Source organism: Filicampus tigris, chromosome 4, assembly GCF_054856515.1.
Source record: "Filicampus tigris isolate MCC_2025a chromosome 4, RoL_Ftig_1.0, whole genome shotgun sequence".
Classification (NCBI taxonomy): Eukaryota; Metazoa; Chordata; class Actinopteri; order Syngnathiformes; family Syngnathidae; genus Filicampus; species Filicampus tigris.
The window spans coordinates 14,642,393-14,661,904 of NC_141220.1; the positions used below are offsets into that span (position 1 = coordinate 14,642,393).

At 39.3% G+C, this 19,512-nt stretch overlaps 1 protein-coding gene across 3 annotated transcripts in view; it reads right to left on the bottom strand.

Moving 5' to 3' along the window:
• The window catches only part of LOC147148597 (transcription factor SOX-6-like), a 119,041-nt gene that overhangs the window by 72,806 nt on the left and 26,723 nt on the right, over positions 1-19,512 (bottom strand). For all 3 annotated transcript variants that reach the window (XM_086028926.1, XM_086028927.1, XM_086028925.1), the window contains exons 3-4: positions 2,141-2,363; positions 315-534 (exon numbers count right to left, since the gene is read on the bottom strand). In XM_086028926.1, coding sequence (XP_085885052.1) covers positions 315-534; positions 2,141-2,362 — 442 coding nt within the window. In that variant the 5' untranslated portion in view covers position 2,363. The remainder of the gene's footprint in view (positions 1-314; positions 535-2,140; positions 2,364-19,512) is intronic.

Here is a 19,512-nt window from a genome sequence, read left to right on the forward strand (position 1 = left end):
TTAACTGCGTTTTGATTTTTTTTTTTTAATTATACAATGGTTTTATTTTAAATGTTGGCATGTTTAGCAGCAGACAAGAGAAGCCACTGTATACGTACAAAATATGCATGAAAGCAACAAAGAAATAGTTACGATCTTGGACACAAAACAAAATTCAGTCTTTAAGTCAAGGTCCCACTGCACAGTGACTTATTTGACATCAATTGACATACAAATATCTTAAATGTGTTGATGAAAGGCACTGTCACCTCCAATCACAGACCAATCACAGACAAGCATCTCCAGCTCGCAGTGATTTGGCCTCCAAGTCTTACCATCTTGTTCCGTCTTGGTCATCTCCACCAGCTTCTTCTGCTTCAGCGTGTCAACCACGTCCGCCAGGCTCCCCTTGCGGCGTTCCGGCGTCCCCAAGGCCAAACCTGTCACCGTCTGCTCACTGCGATCCCGGGAACACTCCTCCGGCTTGGGCGGCGAGGTGGAGTTGGCCTGGGACGAGTAAACGACGGACGAGCCCTCAGTTGTGCTCTCCGTGTCCTGAGAGAGAAAAAGCTCAGCTCGTTATGTGTTTAGTGTTCAAGCTATTTGTAATTGGAACAAAAATTGGTCTGTTTTTTGGTATTAAAGGTATTAAAATATATATTAATAATAAAATATACTTCCAAGATGTGTTTATTTAGAAATTTACAGTGTTGTTTCATATATTAACATGTACAATTTATGTTTCATTATTTTTTATTACATTTAAGCGCTTATGATCTTATGTTTTGTATTGAAAAAGTAAAAAATGTATAAAAAATGAAAAAAATAATGAAATGTAATTTTTTAATTATACCTTTTGCATTTGAAAAAATAAACTACTCTTTAGTTTACAAAAATGTCATGAAAGATTTTTTTAAACATTTAAATCATACGTTTTTTATTTTAAAAAATGGACCCAAGAAAGTCAAATGGCTCTTCATTTTCTTTCATTTAACTTATTGTTCTGCATTGTGACGACGGTGGCCACATCCCGCACGCCCAAGCCCACCGATGGATGGCCAACCAACAAAACATTTGCGGACAGACTGAGTGGACGAATGGCTCGAGGTACGGGTGTGCTAATGTGCGTATCGGATTAGGTTGGCGACACTGTTCTCCCCGCAGCACCTGACGGAGCCACTCCGTCACATACATCAAGACAAAAAAACTGTGTATTTACAGTAAATGACCAGAGATGGGCAATCTGTCCCAGGGATGGAACGAACGGACGGCCATTTTGGGGACGAAGAAAAAAAAGGACAGACTAAGCAAGGTTGGAAGTGGGTTTTTATCCATCCCTGTAATCGTCCCTAACCGGTTCAAGTACTGACTGATGTGTTGTGTTGGGTTCTTTTAAAAAGGAAGACCACTATTCTCTTCTGCGACTCCAGGGAGCCGCGTTTAACTGAACAACACTGTAGACTGGATGTGAATAGGAAATTAGCCAGCTAATGAGCTTTAAATAATGTTAATGAATTATGAAACCTCTGCCATTAGCATCTCTCCCATGGTGTCATACACGGACGTGTTTTTTTTTTGTGGGATGGACTGACGAAATGTAAGGATGGAAGCACTTAAAAAGACGAGGACGGACGAAGTCAGAGGATGATTATTTTTATGAATAAGGACGAAGGGATGAGGACAGATGGGTAACCAGGTCGTGGACGGTGGAAGGAGGACGAACCGGCAAAATAGGGTAAAGTGCCCATCTCTATGAATGACTGCCAGTCCAAAATGTTCGAGGAAGAATAAGTTAAAAGTGTTCCAAAAAAAATACTTGCATACTTGACATTTTTATTATAAATGCTTAAAAATGAGACACATCCGCCTCCATTTTTACACGAATCTTAGTCATGTAAAAAGAGTTGACTTTGATTATTTCCTGTAAGGAAAATTGCATTGGTTGTCATTGGATTAGTGCAAGTCCAGTAATGTAATTTAAAAAAAAAAAGTTTCTCCTCAACACACACACACGCGCACACACACACAAAGAGCAAAGGGTCAAAGTCTCCAGAGGAGGACCCTCACTGGACTGCCTTCAGCAGTGCCTGCAGCATCACTATGCAAGAGATCTCGCCCCTCGCGTGTTTCATGCGTGTTTTATGAGCGTTCCCTCCCTCACCATCGCAGTCGACGCAACGTTGTCCCAAGAGTCGCTGTCGGCTCGCTTCTCTCTGATTGGCTGCGGCTCGCCAGAGTGGGGCCGCTCGGGCGGGGAGGGCGACGGCGTCTCCTTGGGGCCGTGGTCGTTGAGCCAGGCCACGTTGGCGTTGCTGCGGGCGAGCGCCTCCTCTTCCTCGGCCGGCGCGGGAAAGGGAGGCGATGCTCGCATGGAAGACATCATTCTGCGAAAGGGAGAGAGAGAGCACTGCCTATTAGAGGGGAGGCCATTATTTGTATAACAGCATTTTTCAAATAATATTTCATGACTTTCCAGTTTAACTGGTTCTGTGACCAAACTCAATACTGTGGGCAGCCGAAGTCCGCCACACATTAGGCCATGCGGCCAAAACTGACCGAACTGTCGACCAGTGTGCGAGGTACGACAACTAGTGCTCCTGAAAGACTGACCGTCAGCCACTGGTTTTGCTGTGGTTACAAATTTTAAGTGCCAAAAAATAGTGTCACAACGTCAATTACAATAATACTTAACAAAATTTGTAATTTTATATGTACAGTATAACCCTGATTCGGAACCAAAGAGAAGAGTCGTATTCGGCCATGTCGCTTGAGGCACACCTGTGCAATAATTATGCTGTCTAATCAGCATCTTGATATGCCACACCTATGAGGTGGACGGATTATCTCAGCAAAGTAGCATTTAAATAAAAATGTGACTTTCTTTATTAATTGTAAAGGACTCATTTTAACTGAATATGTTTTTCAGCCTGAGTATCTTACTAACAGGGTTGCGCCCAACAAGCAAAATATTTGATGTGCCTCATTAAAGAGGTACGTTAACGTTTGAGCAGAGCTGGGCTTGGCCGAACCGTCACAAAGTTACCGTCTGCATATTTAGCCGACCCACCTGGTCCCAGTCGGCCCGTGTCAGCCAAAGGCATCGAGAGCGGACTTAATCGGTACCACGTCACACGCAGGTGCCGCACACATGACACGCAGCCAAATAAATAAAACATTGAAAATAAAACAGCGTTGTATACCGTTCGGTCACACAGATACGATGACGTGTGTTGTTTTTACTTCACCGATCGCCACGTGGTGCATGTCTGTTGTTTTTATTTGATATTTTCTCTTTATTTGGCGGCGTGTCTGCTTGTGCGGCACCTGTGTGTGACTTGTAAATTGAGTTCTCGACGCCGATTGGCTGACCACGACGAGGGACCGACTTGGACCAGGCTAAATATGCCGACGGGAACTTCGTGACGATTAGGCGATGCACAGCTCGTTTGAGCTTGATGAATCAAATTATAAGATGGCCTATTACCTGTTTTTCTTGAAAGTATAACTATAATTATGCGACAAATGGTCTGTTTTTCAAAAATGTTGCGCTCATAAATGCTCCATTTAAAAACTTGATGTAATTAGGTCAACTTTTTGGATGTGATTTTTTTTTGTGTATGAATGCTTCAAGGCCCTGATTCAAGTCTTAAATACTTGTTTTAAGTGAACTTTTTTATTCAATTGTCATATTCTGAGCTGCTTTTGTTGAATATTTTTACAGTTAAGTATCTTGGAACTAGCTAAAACGAGAAAGCAAATGTCCTGTTTCAAGAAAATATGCCCTATTGTAAGATTTATTCACTATATAAAATTACTAAGAAAGGTGCAACTTCTGAAATTCAGGGAAAAGGTCTTTAAACATGAAAATATACAACTTATTGTCAGAAAACATTTCTTAAATAACAGAATTTCTTGAATGAGCAAATCTTATAAAATCTTTTGGCATTTTTTTTCCCAGATTTTCAACCCTATTACTGTCTTAAAGTAGCTAGATTTATATACTACTTTCAAGAATCATTATCTTTTGCTTAAAATAAGAAAATATGACCAAATTTGAGGTATTGTTGCTTATTTTTAGTTATCTTTTTTTTCCAGTGAATTCTGGAATACACTTGCTTCCTCACAGTCAAGTCGACAGTGACTTAGAAGGCCAACACTGACTTCCAAACACAGAAAGCAAAGACCAGGCTGGGTATTTGGCAGGAAATCACGGTCCAATCGTCCCCGAGGGATGGCAGGGACCTGGCGACAAACAATCGTCCATTGTGGGCGGCGGGGCGAAGGGAGACCTGCGACAGATGAGAGGAGGCCCCCCACTCTCAGAAAAAAGTAAGCGTACACAATGCTGCATTGAGCCGTCAGGTCCCTTCTGCCACTTGTGGAGCCCAAGAGGAAGATTCGGAGGCAAACAAACGGGAACGGGAAGACTTTTTCATGGAATTGTTTTTCCCTCTGGGCCAAGTCTCGACAAGCAGAATGAAGGAAACAAAAGAAGGCCGCCTGTTGGCTTTCCATCCTGCGGCGCACTCAAATTCCCTCATAGCAAATCATGCAAATAGAAATAAAACAAACAGCTTTGTTACCTGTACAGCAAATCTTTTGAGTCATGCTTGAACACTCTTAACTGCCATACAAGTGTAAAAAGAAATGAACGCTCCCTAATAATAAAACAGCACAGCTCGATTTGACTTGAATTACCTCATGGGAAATAATATGCCGCTACATTATTATTGCATTATTACTCCTCATCACTCAACTGGCTGGTATTCGTTATTTACACATCTCTATTGTAGGATATTTAGAAGAGATATAATCTAAACACCTGTAATATAGCAGATGTAACGCGTATACACCTCTAATGTAACATATTTACAGTAGACCATATTTAATGAATATACACCGACAATGTGCCACATTTATTCCATATTCGATGTTCCATACAGCTCTCATGTAGAAATATTTGCACCATATTTAATGTCTGAACACCAATAATACAACATATTAAAACCATACACCTCTAATGCAGCATATCAAGACAGGGTCTGACTTTAATGTATAGCACTGTCACGGGCCACCACGTACGTTACAGACGTTGACCCGACCAGCAAGTAGGAATTTCATAAGTAATATCACGAAATGTCGTGATACTGCTAACGAAAAATATGAACACCATATTTAATATTCTATATACCTATGATGTATGCAATACAATTCATGTTCTATAAGCAGACACCACTAATGTAGCACATTTTTGTCTTTACATATCATTTTTAAACCATATTTATTGTCTGTATATCTTTACGTAGCATACAGCATTTTTAATGTATTACCATGTACATGTCGAATGTACCATATTTCCAACAAATGTAATTATCTGCATTCCCTGTAGTTTAGGTTTACAGCGAGTGTTTTTTAATGTGTTTATAAGTGTTATTTGAACAGAAACAGGTGTGTATACATCACCAATCACTGTAATTTGATCATGTCAACTTGGTAGAGAAGGGCGTTTATGCTTCACTCACATAACCAATAAGTTTATTCTCCTTCATTCAAATTAAAGAAAAAACTACAACTAAAATTGAAATAAAAACAAATTAGTTCATGGAATACAATAAAAACGAGAGTGCTTTAAAAAAAAATAAAAAATTAAAAAATAACGAACTGAAACTAATTTTACGTTTATAAAACTAACTAAAATACTATTATAGCGAAAATGTTTTTCATTTTTGTCTTTGTAAATGTATATCATGCATTAGCTTTATGGGTTGGTTAATTTTGAATGTTTTTATTTCCGTATTGCTCTACGGCTGTACAGAAAAAGGAACAGTTGTTTGGAATTTTGAACTTTATTACACAATACCTAACGATTATTTTTTATCTTGCACTCGACAAACACTACATATATAAAAAAAAATATCAAACTAATACTAAAACTAATAAAAACAAAACTAAAACGAGAAATAAAAATTAACAAGCATGCTCTACAAACAAATTAAAATTAAGTGAATTAAAAAAAACTCAAATAAATATGAAATAAAAAAAGAATTACCGGTATTATGAAAAATCCAACACTACTAGCAGATTTTTATCCACTACCATAATGGATAGCACAATTGTGCCATTTGGAGAGCAAAAAAAAAAGCAATTGTAATCTAGTCACTTAGACCATGCAGTTTAAATCCAGTTTCCAATTTCTTCATGGAGTTTGTTGAATTGAAATGTGTTTGTCCATGCCGATTTGGGACGACTCCCAGGTGCGAATGAATGGTGAGGCGTGGCTAAAAAGCAGCCGAGTGTGTGGACTGCACAAATAAAGACAGAGAAGGAGGGAGAGATAATAGGCCTTGTGTGTCTCAAGCCTGTGAGGAGCCTTGTTAGAAGGGGGCGCTGTCAGAGGTCAGGCCTGAGGAATGCCGACGCATACACGCCTGTTTTTCCCCCAGGGATCGCCCCTCGACCACCACCACCAGCACTTCTACAATCGTGCCGCCGCTGTCACCCAAAACAGAAGCATTCAGCAGCAACACCTCTAAAAAATGGTTTTGTTGCTCGAGGAGTGAAGGGCCTTTTCATCATGCACCAAAATGTAACTTTTTTTGTAATGGCGTTTTTATCCTGGAGAAAATATACAAAATATCCAATAAGTATGCATTTTAGAGGTCCCCAGCTGGACTCCCCAAAATTGGCTCAATAGCACCCCTCTCAAACCTCCCCCTAACTGCTAAATAGGTTCAAAATCTATACAAAGTACTATTATACATATGAATGAAGCAATTTAAGTTTACAAAAACCCAAAGCAGACACCTAGTATAGAGAATAGTATCGTTTTCATGGTATACAGCCACGCTAATGGTTGGTTCCTCAATAAATTCTTCTCATCAAAACAGCATCGTTCGCAATATACTTCTCTTGATATCTACCACCCAAAAAAAAACACACCTGACAAATACACAATTGTGCATCTGTGCAACAAAGGCCGTCTCTCATCATCTCATGAACCGGGGTTTGTTGCCTTCATTAGTACTGAAATGGAAAATATCAATCAAACGAAGGAATGTGTGTGGGTTTTTTTTTAAGATAAATATGATGTTTGTACAGTGGGCGTAAACACGCAGGACTATGCCAACTGTTAACCGCAGTCCAGAAGTGGACCCTGCCTTGTGTGCCGCTTGTTTTTCCTGGCAGGGCAACACACCAGGGCTAGCGCAAACACAACACCCCACATACATTTATCTACTTCACGTGTACACAAGTGAGCCAGTGAAGGTAGCATGGAAGCGGCCATTGAAGAGCGCCGTCAACGGCGGACTCTGTGGCCACCGTGTCTCAACGACCAGCACACTTGCTCACTTTGTCAGCGCCACACCATGCTGAAGCAAGAAAATAAATAAATAAATGTGAATAATAATGTATTTTAAGGTAGAATACAGTAATGACAACTGAAGAGAATGTAAAGAAATGAGACTCTTAAAGGGTTTTAACACAGCGGCTCCAGCGCTATTCATTAGCACACCTGTGGTGTTTCCCATTATGTGTTAGCATTGAGCTAGTAGACTTTATGGCAACGTTATGTGGACACCACTACATAGCACAGTGATTGTATCTAAAACTTAAAAAGCACGGACTGTGTGGAGCTATTTGAGTTTCGTGTTGTAAGGGGAGTCATCAAATTTTGCCACCATGCTCCTGTCCTCACACAATTCCAAAATGTTATTTAAAAAAAAGAAAAATCATCACCATCTGTCTAGTATATAGGAGGTAGAAAATTTGGTACCAATGAAACAAATTTCTGGCATAAGAATAGCTGCAAATGGCCCAAAATTACCCTAAAATGGCCACTTCCAACCAAAATGGCAGACGTGTTTATAGGGCATGATTTTTTTGGGCTTTTTAGTGGGTCAACTCATGATAGACATGCCTTCCCCATTTCACATTGCTAAGTGAAACTGTCTTGTGGGTGAATTTTGAACTAGTGCATTATGAACCAACAGTTAGTCATCACACTTCGCCGCCATCCACCCACATGCAATGACAAAAACATGTACGTTTCTCAGTGTATCACTGTCCTTCTGTCTTTTATAAGGTTAGAATACAGTCACAATCGAAGAAAATCTTTAGTTATTGCTAGTCAGTGGCAGGTCGTGAGTTTCAGACCTGGGCCTTGAGTGGGGACTTCGGTGACCGGATCCCCCCTTAACAACACCATCGTGCAAAATAATGTACCAAAATGCTATATAACTATGTGTGGCATTAAAGAAGAGAGAAAGACATTTTGTGTATTTGAGGATAAATACCATCAGGTATTACTAAAGCAAGAAACAAAGTTACCCTTCTCTTCCAATACATCGCCTTTAAACAACTCCAAACCCTTACATTACAATATAGCAGATCACAATCAATATTTATCTAACAACATGACAAAAACATAGAAACTTGAAGTAGAATACATCGTAAGCAACCACGATGATGATGCAGACCAGGTTGAAACAAGCCAGCCAGTAATGGTGTTCGGCACATTGTCGAGTTTTCCTTGAAAAGTGCACCTTGAAAGTGAATTTTTAATCATACCAGACATAGTCCTTACCTGTAAATCAATCTTTGGTGAACAAATTTAGCTGAACCAATCAAAGGGATGAACGTAGATGATTATTTAGCTGAACCAATCAGAGGCCAGAACAATGCTGAGGTCACTCTGAACTTTTGCAATTTAGTTTTGGGTTTGATTGATCCTTGGACATGGCCAAAAACAACCCTAAAATACCCACTTTAAAACCAAAATGGCAGACTTCCTGTCTTTCGGACATGGGTTTGTGAATCGTTTTTTTGTGTGTTTACCCATGATAGTCGTGCCCACCAAATTTTTGTGTAACCAGGTGTAACTGTCTTCAGGTGCTGAATTTTCGAAAACGTTGATGGCTCCAGTCTCTTTTCATCATACTAAACAAGCTGGCGTTACCACAGAACTTTGTGTTTCGTGAAACACTACTGATGGAGAAACAATTTCATTTTGGTACAAATCTGAATAAAAATTAGTCATGATGGAATCCCCCTGCCCCAGACTGCAAATGCTACAGTCTAGGTGGGACTCATTTTCAGCCCTGGAGTTTCATGGCTCAGATCGGCCCAATTTAGTTCACAACATTTGAATGAAGATGTGCAATTTTACCTGCATTTGTGTATCAGTCTAACATAGTTTACCATTCCCTTCAACAATATTCATAATGTATTTTATCAAAAATGGTGTGGCAGTTGTGCAGCGCCTGCGTGTGACGTGAAAATTATGTTCTCTACGCCGATTGGCAGTCGCCTACGAGGGACAGACAGGGACCAGCCGGAAATACCGCCCAGAAGTTATAGATGGATAGACGATGCCCACCTCTGGACATTCTGTATCAGCACCTCTATGCAGGTCCTCAGCAAAATGTCTTAGCTGTACCTAATGTTGTGGCCTTGTGGTTGCTCCTTGAAAACTCACATCTCTACTTTTGCAAGAGAGGAGCTAATATGGCAGCAGGCCGACCTCCATCTGTTCAGTGGCTCCAATCCTCATTATCTCGCCGCTCACCTCCGACCTCTTTCGGGGACATAATACCGCCGTGCACAAATAGTAGCGTTACACAAGTGCCGCTGTGCTGTGACCTCAGGTTGCAGATATAAAATGAATGAGTTCTGTTATTTTAAGAATAAACATAACAGTGGGGTCTCAACTCGGTTCTTCCACAACCTATGGGGAACCTCCATTTTCCCATGGTTATTAGGTCGCTACTCACTTTTATATGAATCAAACAGTCAAAAATAGCCTGCTGGTTATATGTTATAGGTTATATATATATATATATATATATATATATATATATATATTTTTTTTTTTTTTTTTTGCATTATACAGTACCTTTTCATCTTCCAACATATTGTTAATATTTCCATAAATATTGCTACATGTTTTATGTAAATCTTGGAAGATCTATATTTATTTATATTGTATTTTTGGATTGTAAATTGTATTCTAATAGCATTTTTATTTTCATTTTGAGCAATTTGGATTTCATTTTACAGTGTAAACATTTTGTTATTCATTTTTGGGGGTAGTTTTTGTCTTATCTTGTTTATTTATTTATATTATTTGTCTTTTCATTTTGCACGCTGTCATTTTACGCATTGAAAAAAATGGTGTGTTGAATTTACTCAGTTTTATTTCTTCAAGTGGTTGCGCAAAATAAAAGCATCTGGATCCACATATTTAGGTAGAGTAGTATTTTACTTATAAAATGTATCTGGATCCCGATTATCTTATTTTGAGCAAACACTTGACGAAATTAAATTGAGTAAATTCAACACTGCATTTTTTCAGTGCAGTGTATATGTGGCAAAAAAAAAAGTCAAATAAGTCAATAATAATAATTAATAATAAATAATAGAGTATAAATAATATTGAAATCAAATTACACAAAACGGGGAAATTGGAAAAAAAGCAACAAGAAAAGGGACTTGAAAATAGTTAATCAACATCATCATCAATCACCATCCATCATCATATGAAATAAAATAAAAAATACAGAATGGCAATATATACAAAAAATAATGATACAAAATATTTTTGAATAAAATGTAAAGTAAAAAGTGAACTACAACAAGAAAAAAATATAAATAAACAGAATAATAAACAAATATAGAATATTTTTAAAATTACCAGAAATTTCAAAATTATTCATTAGAAAAAAAAAGGAAAAAAAGTCCCCTCATATCATGTGGAAGAACACGTATAAATGTTTATAAATATGTGCAAATTAATAGGAGCCCACATTTAAAATAAATATTACGCAATATTGTTTCTGTCCCTTTATGAGTATTAAAATCAGCTCTTTGTGTTTGTGTTCAGCCCTAGTCCACATGTATGTTTGAGTAAACGTTGATCTAAAAGGACAAGGTGACACAGAGGGATAGCATGACTAAAACACACAGATTGCACAAACAAAAAAATACCACTTTTTTATTTAAAGGCTCCACGGTCCCTCGAATGCAGAATGAGTGACAAAGGTTCTAAAAATAACTCTGTGCAACGATTGTGTCCAACAAGCGCGTGAAAGTTTGATGCAACAAAAGAATTAAGAGTCAAACAGGTGGCTTTTAGCGCGCCTGTGAGGTGCCAAAGCCTGCTAATCCCAGATTAGGAGTGACATGTCATTTCACTGGATGCTCCCATGATAATCCCAGATGCACTTCTCCATCCTCTCCCTCCGACAATGAGCTTTGTTCCTCCCATCTGATCTGATCTGAGGAAGCGCTTTCAGGATTTCCACTCGACCGCGCATACTCTGAGACTTGTCTCGATCTCTACCTCAATTATTGACTGTTTTAAATGTGTAATGTGTGCAGATGGTACATACTTGACAGAAGTCATTTCAAGGCCAATGCAATTGTGATTCAAAAAACAATTTGAAACACGGTCACAAAAATTGCGGGGAAATGAGCATCTGAAGTTGCACATAACCTACAAGTTTGAAACACTGTGAGATCAGTTCATTTAGCATGAATCTATCTGTCATTACAACACACCACCATGTGGTTTCGACCCTTCTAAATACTTGTTACACTTAATAAATTCGACTTTTAAAATATAAAATGAAGAATAAATACTGCCGCTGTAAACTCTCGTTCTTCCCGGCAAAGTTCTTCTTCGTCTTCCATTTAGAAGACGAAGAAGACAAAGACGATAAAGAAGTAGACAAATAAGAAGACTAGACTAGACTAGAGTTGCGTTTCCACAACAATGATTTACTGCGGCAAAATGCGCATTATCTCATTAAAATGATCATTTTGGCTACAATACGAAGTGGGATTCTGGTCAAAGTAAACCGATTTAAACTAAAAAGAAAAACTTTATAACGGAGTTATAAAGCGGATGTTTTGTCTTCCTTGTGTACTGCGGGAGGCAGAGCGCGCACCACTCACATTAAATTCTGAACGCGGCTCGTGCTTCAACTGCTTCCTTGTACCGTCTGATGCGCTGGGCACCAGTATTGCGGTTTTTGGGACACTCTGAATAAATGAATGGCACATTTGAACAACGTTCTGAGTTTTTGAACGGTCTGAAGCAGTGCGCTCAAAGCCTATTTCTGATCACACAGACAATGAGGGAACAGGGATTTTGGGGGTTACGAGCTCTAATTTTCATGGTCTCGATTTTTGTAAAAGAAATTTCTCCTCAAAAGAATCGACGATTTTTGACTGGTCTAACTTAGAAGAAAGGAAAATAGCAAGAAAACCTGTGAAATAGCGAGGTAGAAGGGCAACACATGAAGTTATGGTCACAAATGAAAACCACACAATAGACTGAAGCCGCAAAAAAACAATAAAACAACAAACAACAAAAATATAACTGTGAAGTAGTGAGGGAATACTGAATCTCAACACACGGGATGCGATATGATTCAAGAACAGTATATTTTAAAGTGGAACAACACGGTATGGCTCACTTCGAGAGGGCATGATGCACGAAGACCAGATCTGACCTATATCTGTAGCTTTTGTCATGCTTATGAACATGTAACCACATGCAAACTCTCCAAAAAACAAACAATTTAAGCTAATATAATACAAAGAAACAACAGATCATCAGCAACATCAAACCAATTTGGCCAACTTTCTGATCGGGCCATCGGCCCGTTCAAGCTACATTGAGAACGAGTCATTAGTTCATGTACCGATGTATTCAGACCTTTTAAATCAATAAAACAATTTTTGGATTCAAATTGGTTTAATTATGCCCCTAAATCGCATCAAAGTATTCACTTTTTTGTTTGTTTATAGCTAAATTCATCCATTTGATCTGATTTAAAAACAAGATTTTAAAGCGCTCTTTGCAGCACTGAAGACACTGAGATGATAAGAGTTTCTTCCTCTTTCTCGACATGTGGAACTGCCGCAATCCAGAATAATCCCCTCCACGGCACCCCCACTGGCGACTCAGGATTGCCGTATTTTACCGCCCGTATGAGGCAATAAAAGCATTGCGGTCTGAATTCCGCCTGAACACAAGTGAGAGCGAATAAAACACGCACACGCACACGCACGCACTCACACGGGGTGTGCAGGTCCACTCTATTCTCTCTGTACAAGGGTGTCCATTGTGCATTAGCGGGGCCGCGGCTAATAGACATTATTCGCAGCGCACATGGCCTTGCTTCAAACCACTCTGCATGGTAATCCGGCCAATCAGAGCACCCGTTATTCACACAAAGGTAATCCCTCAAATCGGGGCAAATATTTACAACTCAAGTACGTTATTCAACATGACTGACATGCAAGCGCTGGCAATGACTCCAGTTTTTCATATTTTTTTCGGGGCCACTTAAACATAGAAATCCAGCAAAGTTTCCACATTAGAATTGTAACGGAAGGTTTGTGTCCTCCCTTGCCTTTGTACGGAGGCCAACAAAGTGGGATTCGATGTTGCTAACAGTTGTTGGACGGTGACAATTGCTTTCAACACACTGAAAATTTGCAGTTTTATCTTTAACAGGCAGTAGGTTATTTCACTCTGAAAGCCGACACAATTGCCGTATCAGAGCCATAAAAGATGTTCATACACCATTGCCTTTCACATTGAACCCTGCAATGCGAGAGAGCTGTTGGGCAGTAATAGTTGTTTTCAATACCCTGAAGAAATGTTTTGTTGTTGTTGCTTTTTGTTTGTTTTTTTTTACAAGCAGTAGCCTCTTTCACACAGAGTGCCTGAAAAAAAAAAACACTTCACAGCCGCCATAAAAGGGGAGAAACAGTTGCTTTCAACACATTTATTCAACTTTCATTATTTATTTATTTATTTATTTATTTTATTTTTTTACAGACAGTAGCCTTTTTCACTCAGAAATCTTGCAAAACAACCAACTCAGCGCCCTAGAGGAAAAACTGGTATTTATTCGGGGGAGGGCTACTTTTTCTACAGCAAGTAGCCTCTTTCACACAGAGAGACTGTAAAGTTGCCGCATCAGACCCAAAACAGAAGATCCGAAATGTATCCAGCTTTTGGCCCTTGACGCAGAATTCAGTAGGTTAGCTCATAATGTCGTCACGTTCCTTCTGTGAATAAATGCCAGCTCTACAACGTGCCAGAATATTAGGAACGGCTCTTGGATGCTACCACCGCATTGACAAACACAAACATGAGCAGTATTACCTCTGCCAAGGCACAATTTTTCTGAGCGGCTCTTGCATTGGCTCTCGTTACAAATCAAGCAGGTGTACCTAATAAAGTGGCTGAGCTATGACAGCTCCGATTACACTCGTACAGACGAGCGTGATGTGATTAAAAGACTTCAATCTCAAAGTTGACTTTCCTTGAGGGATGGGACTAATTGATGGTGACACACAACAAATGGAGGCGGGATTATAGGATTCACACACATACACGCATTCAGACACACACTGTAACCCACAAACCCTGATACACACATTCACACACACTCTCAAACTCACGAACACAAACTCCCGAGCACAAACTCACACACACTCTCTCTTTCACACTCACATGGGCGGCGTCAAAGCACATCCAGCAGGGGCCATTAGGTCAGCAAAGGGTCTACATTCTTCCGCTCAATAAACGCGCTCACGCACATCATTAAGCGTAATAAACAGGGTTGCCAATAAATGAAAGCGAATGTGCTAGCTTTAGCAAAGTTGAGGCGGCGGGTTTGGCCATTTATCTAAATGTGATCTTGTCCTTCCTCTCGCGTGTTCATTTTCAGGATATTCTCTCAAAACTTCAGTGGAATGAACTCAGCCTTTTGTTTTATGGAGCATCCGAGTGTGTGAATAGGTCATTTACGGTCAAAATTCATCGGCTAATTGTTTGACACCTCGCTCTGCCTCGGTGCTAAACAGGAGTGTCACGGTCCACAATAGAGCTAAATGGGATCAAGAGGAGAAGGAAGCTTTGTTAAAAGCTGGTGTAAATCCCATCAAGGGAGAAGAGCAAACGGGAAGATCAGCAGCTTTCCTCGAACAATAATGTCAGTGTCTATGTCGGGACAAGAGCTCAAATACACTGAATACAGTATTTCACATCCAAATTATAGTGACATGAAATAGCTACTCATTGTGGCCGCTGTCTAGGCTGCCTCCACGTTGCGTAGCGGGGTAAGATCTGATGTCTTCCTCTTCAGATGGCGTCTTCTTCTTGCTCGTAATGCCGCGTCTACGTCATAAGGCAACGTCGGCTAAAGGACAGCCAGCCGCAACGGCTCAGACTGGCCCTGACCCTCTCAGCTCGGCAAGCGCTCAGAGAGAAAGAAGTAATTATGGTAAATGTAAGTGAGTCTAGCAGCCCACCCGCAACAAGAGGTCCCAGCAGTTTTCCCAAACGCACACACGAGGCACAACGTTAGGTACATCTGCTAATCGATTCCAATGTTTTTGAATCCCCCCCCCCAAAAAAATATCAATTTTAAAAATAAAAAATTAATAAATTATCAATATTTTATATTATTAATATACTTTTGGCATTAAGACAGGGGTATCAAACAACTTTTTGTCACGAGCCAAACTGTAGGTTTCCCTTGGAGATTTTTTTTTACGGTTGTCTCGGCGGTTGAGCCTCAGTTTTGCTGTTCAGTAGGTACTGAGGCACAAAATATTAATTTTGACCTCAAAACAGCGATGCGAAACCTCTTATTTTGAGCTTTGTATGATATTAATAATATTAGATGACAAAATCGAAAATGATCAGCAACAAACAGACAAAAATGTGAAAATCTGTAATGTTTGAAGATCAGCTGACATTGTCACCCCCTAACTGCCTGTCCCTGGATGAGATTGTGTACGTGTGGATTTGAGCCATTTATCTATTTCAAAGTTGTGTTCCAACCAACCAAATGGACAGCGCTACAAAAGTCACAACGCAACCCGTTCCAAAACCGGAGCTGCACAAATATGATGAGTGACTCACGCAGACGTCGTCTGCGCGCTTCAAGTCACGCACGGCCGTTCGACTAAATTTGGCCAGAAATACTGTGAATCCTCGTGCATTTTCCGGCAAAAATCCTGATTTGAGCCCCGATAACCGGATGGGATCACAAACAGTATCGATCTATTCTGTCCTCGCGGAGGCCGTGCGTGACCTCAGCCAAGGAAGATCTGCCCGGAGCAGACAAAAGAGCTCATCTCCAGGAAGACGCCGCTTGTGGTTTCCTTCGGGGGAGAGGAGACGCGAGGGGAAAGAATGACTCAGTCCGACAGCTTCCTTTCTTCTTGCCGCAAAAACAGAAGAGAAGCCGAGTGGGGGTTGGGGATCAGGAGCAGACCCCCGCTTCCAGGGCGGTAAGAGAAAAGAGAGCTCGGGCGGTTTGGGAGGAGGCCACGAGGCTCGGAGCTCGTGCGCTCGCCTCAACGGGTATGATTTACTTCCAAGTAAGGGATGCAGAGCCAAGCGAGACAGACCTCAGACAGGAAAGTGACAAGTTTCCATAAGATATTCTTTTGCTGCAGCTTTCACTACACATTAGGACACACGCACAAACACACACTAGTTGCTTGATAACACTGATGACACACTAAATAATTATGCAATCACATAGGGACACGCACTGTATAGGCAGCTCTTCCTATGAAAGGAGGGCTGACTCTGGTTTATAACTCATTATCTCACAAGGTGGGTTGCTTGATACGTCCCTGCGCTGCTGTTTCTACTCGACTATAGTTTTTGTACCTCCTATTTATTGTATAGAATATTCAAAGTTTAGCGTTTTGTAATTTCATTTGGATGCATCATCAATGCATGCGAGAACCGAGGAAAAGGAATTCCATTGTGGATATTTTTCCCCTGACGATGCTACAGGGCTTCTGGGACTTGTCTAGGAATTCCTTACAATTCGGAAGGAAAACTATGCTCCTAAAAACTTTAATCGAAGGGCATGTGTTTCATTTTTTCTTTGGCTTTTTGGGGCCAATCACCAAAAGAAGGAGCGGTTTGAATAAAGACATGGACATCACAGCATATTATTATTAGAAAAATAATATACAAAAATAATACACAAATATTACGGGGTAATGGTTTTTGAGATATTTTCATCTTTTGTATTAAAGCTTGCGCAATACGGCTATGACGTTTCCGGGAAAAAAAATCCATCTGTTGCAACCCTAAACCCTCAACCCTCATAAATATTCCTAAATACATTACCAAGGTCATTTGTATTATTATTATTATTACTATCATTATTATTATTATCATTATTATTATCATTATTATTATTATTATTATGAAAAAGCTGATGTGATAGAGAAAAAACTGAGGCCATATTCCGAATCAGCCCAAAAATTGTGTTTTCTCTGGCCTTTGCATTACTCACATATCATTTAAAAATAATAGCAATTATAAATTTATTGGGGAAAAAAAAAAAAATTAAAGAAATTATTTTAAAAGAATCAAGTAAAATGCACTACTCCTAGAAATGAAACACACGCAGATGTTAAAAATAAAAAAATATTGGCGATATTCAAATATAATGGGAGAATGCACAAATATTAGGACTCATACAAAAATAGGAAGCTCAAAAATAGACAAATATAGGACGAAAATTACACAAAAATTAGAACAAATACAAAAATATTAAAACCAAAAAACGAAATGTTTTTGGGGGAAATACAATACATTTGACAAAAAATACAAATAAAATAAATACTACCAAAAAAAAAGTTACAGATATTAGATGAAAAATACTAAAAACATTGCACACAATCAAAAATACCACCTTTTTTCGCACCAATACCAGCATGAGTATTCACTCTTTGAGTACTCACAGAATACAGAGTACCGATAGCTCTATTACTTTTGACGTACAAAATTTCATTTAACATAATGCTTTTTTTTACCTACCTAATACCTTTATGTAGATGACGATTCGCCAAAGTGTGAAACTCCCACAGTATAGCGCCAATTACTGCCGAGGATGACTTACTTGATGTCAGACTTTTTTAAGTATCGGTGGCTGGTATGAGCAGCCTACACAAGAACCCATAATAAAAGGGCTAGATTGTGTTATTGCTTGAGTTCAACTTTCGAGGGTCAGCCTCACTGTCGAGCCAAAAGCAAAGTTTGGCTCCCCTTTGTCCACTGCCGGGTAATTCCCTTTCCTTACCACTGTACAAATTGGATCAGTCAGCCAACCGTCCAAAATCAAAGACTGATCTAATGTCCGGTCGTGCCTCAACTGACTCTAAATGATGTTCCATGCTGCTCATTAGCACAGCCGATTGCAGCCTAATGCAGGACAGTGACAGTGAAGGGAGATCCTTATACCCAAGGGACCAAACACAAACAGGTAACCTCAGCGCTCTCATTAGCTCGTAAGGTTGGGAAAAACGCAAAACTACGTCCTCTTTCAAATCGGAGCAAATGAGCACCATTAGAAGAGCCAGTGTATTTTCTTTTGATGCGTTTCAAGTAAATGTGCAAGTTTCATCTGCAACGTTTGAAGATCAGCTGACAATCACCCCCCCACCCCCTAACCTCATAAAAATGTCGCTAGCATCCTAAATGCTGACCGTGGCAGCCACACATACAAATGCACACACACGTCATGTTGTGCAGATTTATGAATCGAGGTCTTTCAGTTATTTGAGGGCAAAAGGCAAAACCAGCCATGGGGCCCTCTTCAATCATTAATCAATATTTGATATAGTATACCAATTTGAACGAAAAGCATCACTCTTGTCCCTCTCCAATTATATCCTCCTCGTATGACACTAACAGCAGTGCTACTGCTATTGGCAAGAGCGTCTGGCATGCGCTGTGGCTTGTTTGGTTGGCGGCTCTGATCAAAATTGTTGGTTTTCCTCTCACCTTTTCCACTCTAATGGAGCAACTTTAATGGAGCAGCTTTTGCTTACTTTGCTTACTTTGCTTTTTCCCTAACAAATACACCAGCAAGTTTGTTTCACTACAATAATGCCTGCACATTCGCAGTAAGAAGATGGAATAGTCCATTGCATGGGAAGTTAAGCAGGAGAAGATTAACGATTGCCTTAAATCAAAGAAATCTTCGGCTGTCCAATCAAAAGTCTGATTGAAACAATTGTGCCAGTATTTTGATTTCATCTAAAAATGTTTTCACGTTTTGGAAAGTTAAAAAAAACGGGAGATTAAATACTAAATAATTATAGTTAATTATCTAAATTTGAACTAAAAAAAACATTATTTGAAAAACAGATATTTCATGTCATATTTATTAATAATATTTATATCTTATCTATAATTTTCAGTGTAATGTATACACAAAACTCAGCAAAGCACGAGCAAAAGTATAATGAATACAATGACGTATTTTTCCACATCTCTATATGTTTTTAAATGTTACTATACAATGTTATTTTTGTAATACTGCCCACACACACATACACATACACACACCCATATATATATATATATATATATATATATATATATATATATATATGTGTATATCAATCAACATATATGACTGTTCTAATAGCTTTCTTTGAGTCTTGAATATGATTCTTTTCCTGTAAAATACAACT